Source organism: Platichthys flesus, chromosome 14 (genome assembly GCF_949316205.1).
Source record: "Platichthys flesus chromosome 14, fPlaFle2.1, whole genome shotgun sequence".
NCBI lineage: Eukaryota > Metazoa > Chordata > Actinopteri > Pleuronectiformes > Pleuronectidae > Platichthys > Platichthys flesus.
Genome location: NC_084958.1, coordinates 17,425,643 through 17,434,757, shown reverse-complemented (window position 1 = coordinate 17,434,757; position 9,115 = coordinate 17,425,643). Strand labels below are relative to the sequence as shown.

At 43.4% G+C, this 9,115-nt stretch overlaps 1 protein-coding gene across 2 annotated transcripts; it reads right to left on the bottom strand.

Annotated features, from left to right (window-relative positions):
• Positions 1–1,039: 1,039 nt before the first annotated feature.
• gata6 (GATA binding protein 6) lies at positions 1,040–8,339 on the bottom strand. 2 transcript variants are annotated; one of them, XM_062403894.1, is made up of 8 exons: positions 8,237–8,325; positions 7,731–7,795; positions 6,727–7,636; positions 6,018–6,184; positions 5,114–5,239; positions 4,910–4,997; positions 4,705–4,802; positions 1,040–4,247 (listed from the first exon to the last, which is right to left on the bottom strand). In XM_062403894.1, exons 2-8 carry the CDS (start codon positions 7,779–7,781, stop codon positions 4,086–4,088), a joined length of 1,602 nt encoding a protein of 533 aa, XP_062259878.1. In that variant the 5' UTR covers positions 7,782–7,795; positions 8,237–8,325; the 3' UTR covers positions 1,040–4,085. The 2 variants fall into 2 exon arrangements, with proteins under 2 accessions (XP_062259878.1, XP_062259879.1); XM_062403895.1 differs by lacking the exon at positions 7,731–7,795 and having other exon boundaries at positions 8,237–8,339.
• Between the last annotated feature and the right edge of the window lie 776 nt (positions 8,340–9,115).

Here is a 9,115-nt window from a genome sequence, read left to right as displayed (position 1 = left end):
TTAGCCCAATGTTTCCCTTGTGTGTAACAAACTTCCTGTGAGTAAGAGGCTGAGAGTTTGACAAGGGTGGAGGAGGAGGCGCCTTTATTCTTTCCTTTACACTTGTGGCCGTGTTTACTAAAGCTGACTCTGTGGACACAGCTTTGAAAGCACACTTTGGCTTTCTATGAATCAGACGAGGAGAGTCAATCATATTCCAGAGCAATTCAAGGTTTACGTTCACAAATCGACTCTCCCTCAGAGATCTCTGGGTGAGACTCCACATATTAAAGCCGTACAGTTACACGGTGTTTACAACCTTTTTGTTTTTTTTTCTCCCAGAATGTGCCCCCGTGTCTGTCAAGGAAACCACAAAAGGGCTGAGTCAGAGATGGCATCTCTTCCGGAGGCAGGGCCAGCGGTGCTGTCCTTTGAAAGGCAGCATGGAAAGATCAACAGGCATCTCCTGAGGGAGCCACTGGGCCATACTGCGCCGCGGCCCCGTGGTCAAACAGCCCTGGGCCCTGGAGTCTGCTGCTGCTGTTGGGTTAGCCCCGCGCTGTTTACTTTGGGAGGACTTTCAACCCTGGGCTGCCATCAAGATCTCTCTCGCTCTCTGGCTGTCTGCGTCTGTGTCGGCCGTCCTATCTGCTCGACCCAACTTCTCCAGCTAATGTGGACAGAATCCCTTTTCTGTTCCACGGCTGCACCTCCATCACTCTCACAGGTTATAAGTGTCGCATTGGGGCTTGCATCTCTTTGTGTGAACATCATGGACGTGCACAGCGTGGGCCTGAAGCTGGCTGTATCTCCCCATATACACTCTTTGACTGATGACAAGAGTTTTATTATCAATGTGGCTGCATTAACATGAGAAATGCAAAAGCTGCTAAAGTTTGATCAAATTAATTCACAATGTCATCAGGTCACAAAATATTTTTTTTAATAATGCAAAGCTCCTTAAAATGTGACTCTGTCCGAACTGACGCTAACGTTGTGACTGTCAGTCTCAAATTGCAAAATGTATATTCTAAAATTTAAATTTACACGATGACCACAATTCAATTCAATTCAATTTTATTCGTACAGCGCGGAATCATAATATACATTATCTCAAGGCACTTCACATAGTATATAAAATTATAGAGAAACCCCAACAGTTCCCACACAATGTCCACTCGTAATGATCGGAATTCATTGATTGAAATTTTATTTTCGACCCTTGAATATTGCGGTTTGCAATCGGCTCACGATACAAAAACCATATCCCTGCTTCAGCTAGTTTACAGGAAACTTTCACCTATCTGCACTGCAGCTTTAACTAACACTAGCACGGGGGGGGGGGGGGGTCATGGGGGGGTTGTTGCCTTGTTCAGGTAAGAGCAATGGCCCCTCAGAATGTCTGTGTACGTCCCTGGTGCATGTGGTTGTGGTTGCGACCCTCAGCTTTGTGAACATCTCTCCAGATGAGAGCCAACGACTGCAGGGAGGATTCCTGCTGTGTTTACGTGTCCTCCCTCGCCGCACCATGGATACCAGTTAGCCAGTGCCAAGGTGGGACCACATCGTTAATTAAGAAACCTATAAATATTTAGCCCTGTTCTGAGTTGAACACTAGTTTTCATTTACAAATCCAACAGTGGGTTTTGTCATTTGTGTGCTGGGAAGCTGGAGCACTGAACGCCCGGTGGTCCCAGGGCACAGATTGAGTTTTATATAACACCCAGTGCAAAACGAAAGCATGCCAAACCATTCCATCTCTGAACCAGTAACACCGAAGACTCACTGGCTGAATGGAACAGAACCGTCTGCCTGATTCCAGTTTAATGCAGATGTTTGATCCTCCGCAAAGCAACAACAATAAGTGTCCACGTCACAAGTGTGGATGTGGCCTTTGTGCCGAGAGCAGCACATTCCTCCACACTCAATAAACCCGGCTAAATCAATACGTCAAAGAGCAGACAGATAACGCTGAGCCGAGACATAAATCTCCAGCATCTCTAAAAAATCTTTTCATGTGCTGCTACTCACAGGCCAGTCCCGCTCAAGTACAGTAAACATTGTGACAGGTACTTTGAGCTGCTGGTTCAAGAGGACACAGGAGAGCGGGCCGTGCACTGAGACCCATCGGGGCTAAATGGCCAGAGAAGAAAAACTCTGGAGTAAAAATGTATAAGAAGAAGAATACAATTTGCTTCAATCAAAAAGTTTGGAGGCAAATCAACAAGAAAACACAGGAAATGATTGAGTCCTGATGTGTTTTCAAATTTAGGTGAAAAATGTTGTGAAAATGAGGCATGAATTTTATTTTTTGTCGCAGTGATTTCAGGAAATATTTGCTTTGAATTATCTGACAAATCTTATGATTGAAAAAAGTTTCTCTTCTGGGTTTTAAATCATGGCTGTGATCGCCTCATAGAAACTGACATACACTCAAGCTCTGTTCAAAACACATTGATTCATTTTTGCATCACCAGAACAATTTATTGGACGGAATTTAAATAAAAATTATTTCCAGGAAGAAAAAAAAAAACATATCGCAAACAAACAAAAAGAAAAACATTATATTTCAGAAAAATAAATAAACTCCATCAAAATGAATGGCATGCCTTTTTTGAATGTAGTGAGTTTTGGAAGAATAAAATAAAACATAAAAAAAAAGAAATAACTTTACACAATATCCAACTCAACAGATTGTCTTCATCTTTAAACAAAAATCTCTTTGTGGTTGTTTTGGGGCCTGGAATGGCTTTTTGAGACTCCACCCACACCACAACCGGAGGAGGTGTAGAGGGTGTTGAATCAAACATACCTCTCAAATTGTTTCCGATTCTGCATGCCACCCATTCTGCGGGGATTTCACCATTTGATTATTTGAAATAAAAAATAATAAACTGTGATATGAACTGTTTGCATCTTTATTTCTTTGTCTCATTAAACATCTCGCCACGTTAAACTGCTGGGTCGTTACATTCCTTTGGATCCTCGCTGGGACTAGTCATCGAAAGTAACATGAATTTGTTCAGAGGTGACCTCACTCTCCACATTGCTCTGATTGTGGTATAAAAATGGATGCAACAGTACATACTTGCATTGTGACAGCTACACAGTCTATAATGAATCAGGTTGCAAAGCCAACAGTCGTGTAACATAAATGTCAGGTTGGCTCACAGCTATTCTGGGTGTGCTTTGTTCCAGCGAGCCGTCCGACCTCTTCACATGTGAAATAGTGTTTTCGAAGCCCTGCTTTGAGAGAAGTACCATCACACTACAGCCCACAGCCGACAAGTATCAAAAAAATTAGTCTGAAGGAGTCGATATTTGCAATGAATTAAACAAACACACTAGATGACACAGTCATTTATACCCTGTTTAAACCAAACAAGTTTCAGTCAAATACAGTAAGAGCTTTCAGTGGAAAACATGTGCAGATTCAACACTACTGCTACTAACACCCACTTGTAAAGAAATAAAAATAGGAAAAGAAGACATCAGAAAGGTTTTAACTTCTACTCTATATTGATATCTTTATTAACAATCATAGCCATGTTTTCAACATTGGAAGATTTATAAATATTCTTTCTTCTTTTGATTCATTAAAGTTGTCTCGGCACGTGTGGCATGATTCCAGTTGTGGAAAGAAAAGGAAAAATCTAAATGTACTTAAAAAGAGCTCAGCGCTTTATGAAGCACTGATATCCAATCAACAGCTTTTTTCTTCAGAGAGGAAATCCGTTATGTACACGATGGCCTTGCTTTGTGACCCCCGGGTCTGGTTCTGTGCCACGGACGGGGTGAGATATCGAGTGCACGGCAGGTCCAGGAACCATCCGCAGCAGGCCACCTGGTGGATCACAGGCCTGGAGTCTCCCTTTTTGGTTTTTCTTTTTCTTTAAGGCAACAAGATCCCCACACCGATCTGGAAACAAATCCCAGATACTCCAATCTTCAAGCTCGCAGCATGACCTGAAGTGGTCTCACGATTCTTTTTCCCCCAACGTCCGACTCTTGGAAACAAACAATGCCCCCGGAATACTTCCACAACACATAGCATCCAGACAGAAGGGGCCAGGGATTGCTGTCCTCCCAAAAACAGATTTAGGTGTTCAAGCTAGAGCCATGGCGCACCAGGGTTCACCCCGCACTGAAGCTACATCTGATGGCTGGGTCAAGCCCACGCTGGTGTACAGGCCGTCCTGTGCCGGGTACTTCAGCGCTGAGGCCGAGCCTGTTCCCTCCCCTGAGCTGGAAAGCACAGACGAACTGACCTGCAGCAACAGAGCAAAAATAAAAACTGCATTATTAGTCTGACTATAGAAATTCTTCTTCTATAGAAATGCACCTGCTGCTGTTTGAGGAGTGTGGTACACATTTTATTTAAATTGAGTTAATACATGCATGACACAAATGAGGGAGAATAGCATCACATCCAAAGAAATGTGAATTTTACAGCTATCAACCATTGGACCTAAGAAAGAACTGAATCAGAGGCCACAAGGATTTCATTACACAACATTTAACCCTGAGGATTCATCGTGTTCCACATTTAAAATAAATTTAAGTCAAGTTAAGTTCAAATTATTGAGGCCCATAAAATGCATTTCATGTTTCTATTATAATTATAATTTGTATGATATATGATACAGATGTCCAATTATAATTGACTGCAATAAAAAGAGAACAATTTGAATACATAAATTAGAAAAGCATAAATTAAAGTCTTACCCCTGACACCTGTCCGGAGGGAGAGCTGTTTTTTGAGCAATCTTCAGAATTGGATGAGGAGGTGGATGTGGGAGTCATAGAGATTGAGTTGTTATTTCCTATAAAACATTAAGTATATTATTAAGGTCAGTTTTTTTTTAGGAAAAGCCAAGTGTTGATCATATATATTTACAAGCAGAGAAATAAGAAATAAGCAGACGCTCACCAGAGGATCCCTTTGCTTTATTCATTGTTTTGGGTTTTCTTTTTCTCGTCTGAATTCCCTCTTTCTTCATGGCGAGCGGCCGAGGTACCTGCAGATTGGATCATTTGGACACAGAGATGTATTAGTTTTCTGTGACGCTGTGGTTATTTGTGCATATCCCTGTTATCAAATTAGCAAGAAATATGAAATTAAACCTCCACTCACCCCGTGTAATTTTGTGTAAAGGCCGCATGCGTTGCACACTGGCTCTCCCTCTGCATTTCTGCGCCACAGAGTTGTCGTGCTGGTTTGACAGTTGGCGCAGGAGAGGCCGATTCTTCTTGATGTCGACTGGAGATAAACAAAAACACAAGTATCAAAGTCAGATTCAAGCTTTTCATGAAAAATAAATGATATTCATGGCTTTGTCAAAGTCATTTGAGAGTTTTTTTCAAGTGAAAGCCACACGCCACCAGTTGCATTATTCCGACCATTCACACCCTATTTCCTAAGAACAATAAAGGCTCCATTATGCTCTTCATGTAACTGGCTTTTACGCACGGCTTTCTACAGGATATTTGCAAGGAGTGTCCAGGCGTGACGTTCGGTTTTCCTGGTTAAAGCCGTGCGTAATGCTGCGTAATGGCACCAGGAACAGATTTGTCGCTGACGCCTGTTCAGATTAAATTACCCAAGATGAAAAGGCCCCGAGTGGCTGATTAAGTGCCCGATTAATTACGCTAACAATTGTCCTCTGTGTGTATGCATATGTGGTTGTAATCCAATTAAACCAGCGCCATCGATTCCATTCAAAGCAAATTTTTTAGAAATTAACACATTTTCTTCAACACATCAACTTAATTTTTACGATTGTTGACTGATTCTTTTAAATCGATTGTTTCATGTGCTGAATGATGTCATTAACTTACATTTATTTTCGGATGAGTGATTTATTTAACAAGCTCATTTCTGCTTATTTTACAAGATACACCCCAGATAAAGTGGGATAATATCTAATTGATTTAAATCATCTGGAGATGTAATATTTAATGGCTAACCACGGATATCGTGGCTGATAACCTGCAGCCATTAGGCAGGAAATTGAGCGTTTAAGTGGTCCCTTGCTTACCGTCCGTTTCTGTGGTTTAATTAATGGCCTGCTCAGCCCATTCATTTTGCTGTACAGGCCGCAGGCGTTGCAGAGAAAGTGGCCCGTGCCGTCGCGCCTCCACAGCGGCGTGGAGATGGAGCCGCAGTTGACGCACTCCCTGCTCTCCCCCATGTCGTCGAGAATATCTGCAACAGATCAAAAACAAACTCAAATCAGACAAATGTTAAATCTTAATGCGTGGAAATATGCCAAAGTAGTATTTGGTAAATCCTTTGTCAAGTGAGGGAAATTAAATCTGACCCAGAGACTACATGTATGTCTAGAAAAAATATGGTTTAAAGACAACATATTGTATCATCGTATTTAAATAAAGACTTAAAGAAAGACTTAAATAAATCTGACTGAATAAATCCTGCTGCTTGAATACCCATGGGGGTTTATTTTTATATTGAATGGTCATGTTTTGGCCAGTCGTCGTAGGTTTACGCACAGAAACATGCCTGATTCTTCTCGCAGCTCTGACACAAACATGCTGCCTCGTGCCAAACTTCTACGAAGGAATATATTTGTGGTTGACTACTTTGTCAAACAGAGTCATTTTGAATTTCTAAACTTTGGCCTCCATCAGGTCCTGTTACCAAAACATTTCTCCAACTCAGACTGTGAGAATGAAAACTTTTCCATCGCCATGACCTCCACTAATTTGCAGTTTGGTTCTTTTTCATACCTCCGTTTGGTGCTCGGATCAGGGGCGCGCCTCTGCTCTGCAAGGTGTGCAGCATGGTGTTGTCGAAAGGTCCCCCGGTCCAAGGCGAGGGCAGCTGGGAGAGCTGCGGTGCGACGTAAGGAGAGTATGGACTCGCGTAGGTGCCACCGAGGGGCCGAGAGAGGCCGTACTGGTCCCTGTTGCTCATGTTCAGCGTGTTAGTGTAACCGGTGTCTCTCGGGGTTCCGTTATTCATGGGCGGACTTGGAGGGTAGTGGAACCGGCTGGAGGTGTGCGGGCTCCCGGTGCTGTACGAGGGGCTCTCCGGGGTGGACTGCGACCAGACCGAATGACTGGAGACGGCGTGGCTGGACTGCGCAGAGCCGCTGGCCTGCAGGTAAGACAGGCTGGGTATCATGGGGCCCACCCGGGAACTGGGCACGTACACGGGAGAGTTGGGGTTGGAGTGCATGTAACCACCAGAGGAGGAATCATATCCAGTCTGGCTTTGGGCTGCGGCGATGGCCAGCGTTTGGTACATGTCGGCCGAGTCCAGCAGCAGGCTCGCCTTGTGCGCGCCGCTGGGTAGGACGAGCTTGCTGCCCTGGTCTAAATCCGTAAACAGCGGGATGTCCTCGGCGGCGGCCAGGGTGTTGTTATGGTGTCCGAAGTGAACGTAGGAGTGCAGTGATCTGCCGTCGGAGCGGCGGTGCCCCAGCGCGTCGAGCTCGCTCGGAGCCGTCCTCAGCTCCTCCGAGGTGGGGCCGTTCCTCCTGCTGTCACCTGGCAGGTAGGTCTGCTCAGCCGGTGACCCTGGGCTGCTGGATACTTCTCGCTTGACCATTGACCAGCTGTTTTCGCCCAGCTCCATCCAGGAGCACTTTCCATACACCGGAGGGGTTAATAAAAAATGCTCAGGGAGTTGTCTACCCTGTAAGAACATAAGAAAAATGAATGTTAGAACTTACACTCGTGTTGAGCGAGTTTAAAAATGTGCCACAAAATGCATCCAGACAGAAACTCGCCAAAGTTGTGGAAAAACGCAAGTCCACTTCGGGCAGACAGTGTGATTTCATCTTTAGAGGAGAGGCTGAAATTAAAAATAAAAAAAAAGAATAAATCAAGAATCTGCTAAACTAATACTTGATCATCTCTAACTCCAGTCAAACACCATTCAGTCCACAGTGGCTGTCATATTCCCATTAAGAGCGCACGAGAGCGCCTGGATCCATCCGTGTCAAATCCCTGTCCTCCCACACACACACACGCACACACATAAGAGATTGGAAAACAAAACGCAATATGTCTTCACAGCAAAAAAGAGATAACCATTTGATAAGACCCGAAACAGATAAGGACCGAGGGGCAGACTCGAGCGATAAAAAAAAAAACGACACCCCGAATTGACGCGTAAAGTTCCGCCGCGCTCGGCCCCACATTACGCACATTTAACCCGACTGTGCGCCGTGAGGGGCGAATAAAGAAACAGAGGAGGCACAGAAAGAAAAACTTGTGTCTTCTCGCCACATACCTGCTAGGTGTGTGCCATAGATCTCAGTGTGAGTCCTCAGTGGCGTGTCGCTGCGTCTCCTGGCTGGAAGTAACGGGGAAACGTCCGAGCGCTCCAACTCCGTTTATGAGAGGAGGCGCTTGGTGCCGCGGCTGCAGGAGGCGGACCAATCACGAGGAGCGCGAGCGGCCGGAGAGTCGATGGGGGTGCGAGTCTGTTGATGAACTCCTCCAATCAATCACACGGAGGAACAGAGAGAAAGACAGGAAGAAAGAGGAAGAAAAGAAGAAAGAAAGAGAGAGAGAGACCTGATCACGTCTGAGAGTTTTATTAACATGCAAATGTCATCATGTTTCTGCGATTCTGGACAGAGATGGAGCTCCACCTCTTTTCTAAAGTTCTTATATTTTTAAATTCATCAAATAGCATTTCTAATGAGTCACTAATAATAAGTCTCATGACTCAAAATGAGGACTATACATTATTTTATTCCATTTCATTTTCTACCTTTAAAAAAAAAAGATTATAGTCTGGTACTGCTAACGATAATAATACTAATACTAGTAATACTAGTAATACAAATAATAAAAGCTTCTTATAATATTGTACTATTTATTTTATATACATGTCAGTATTATTTGTATTATTATTATTATTAATATATAGACTCTGGTGACTCTAGTGACAATTTTTTCTATTTCGTGATATTGCAGCTGGTAATTTATAAATAACCCTCATTCATCAGTTGTTACTCAATTCAATTTAACCTTGTATTTCTCCAGCTCAGATACACAATGCAAATTCCAAGTTAATATATCAATAACAACAATAACATGATATAACTAATTATTGTTGACTGAAATGGGCTTTTACTTTCGATAAAGTTTTCTTTTAATCGCT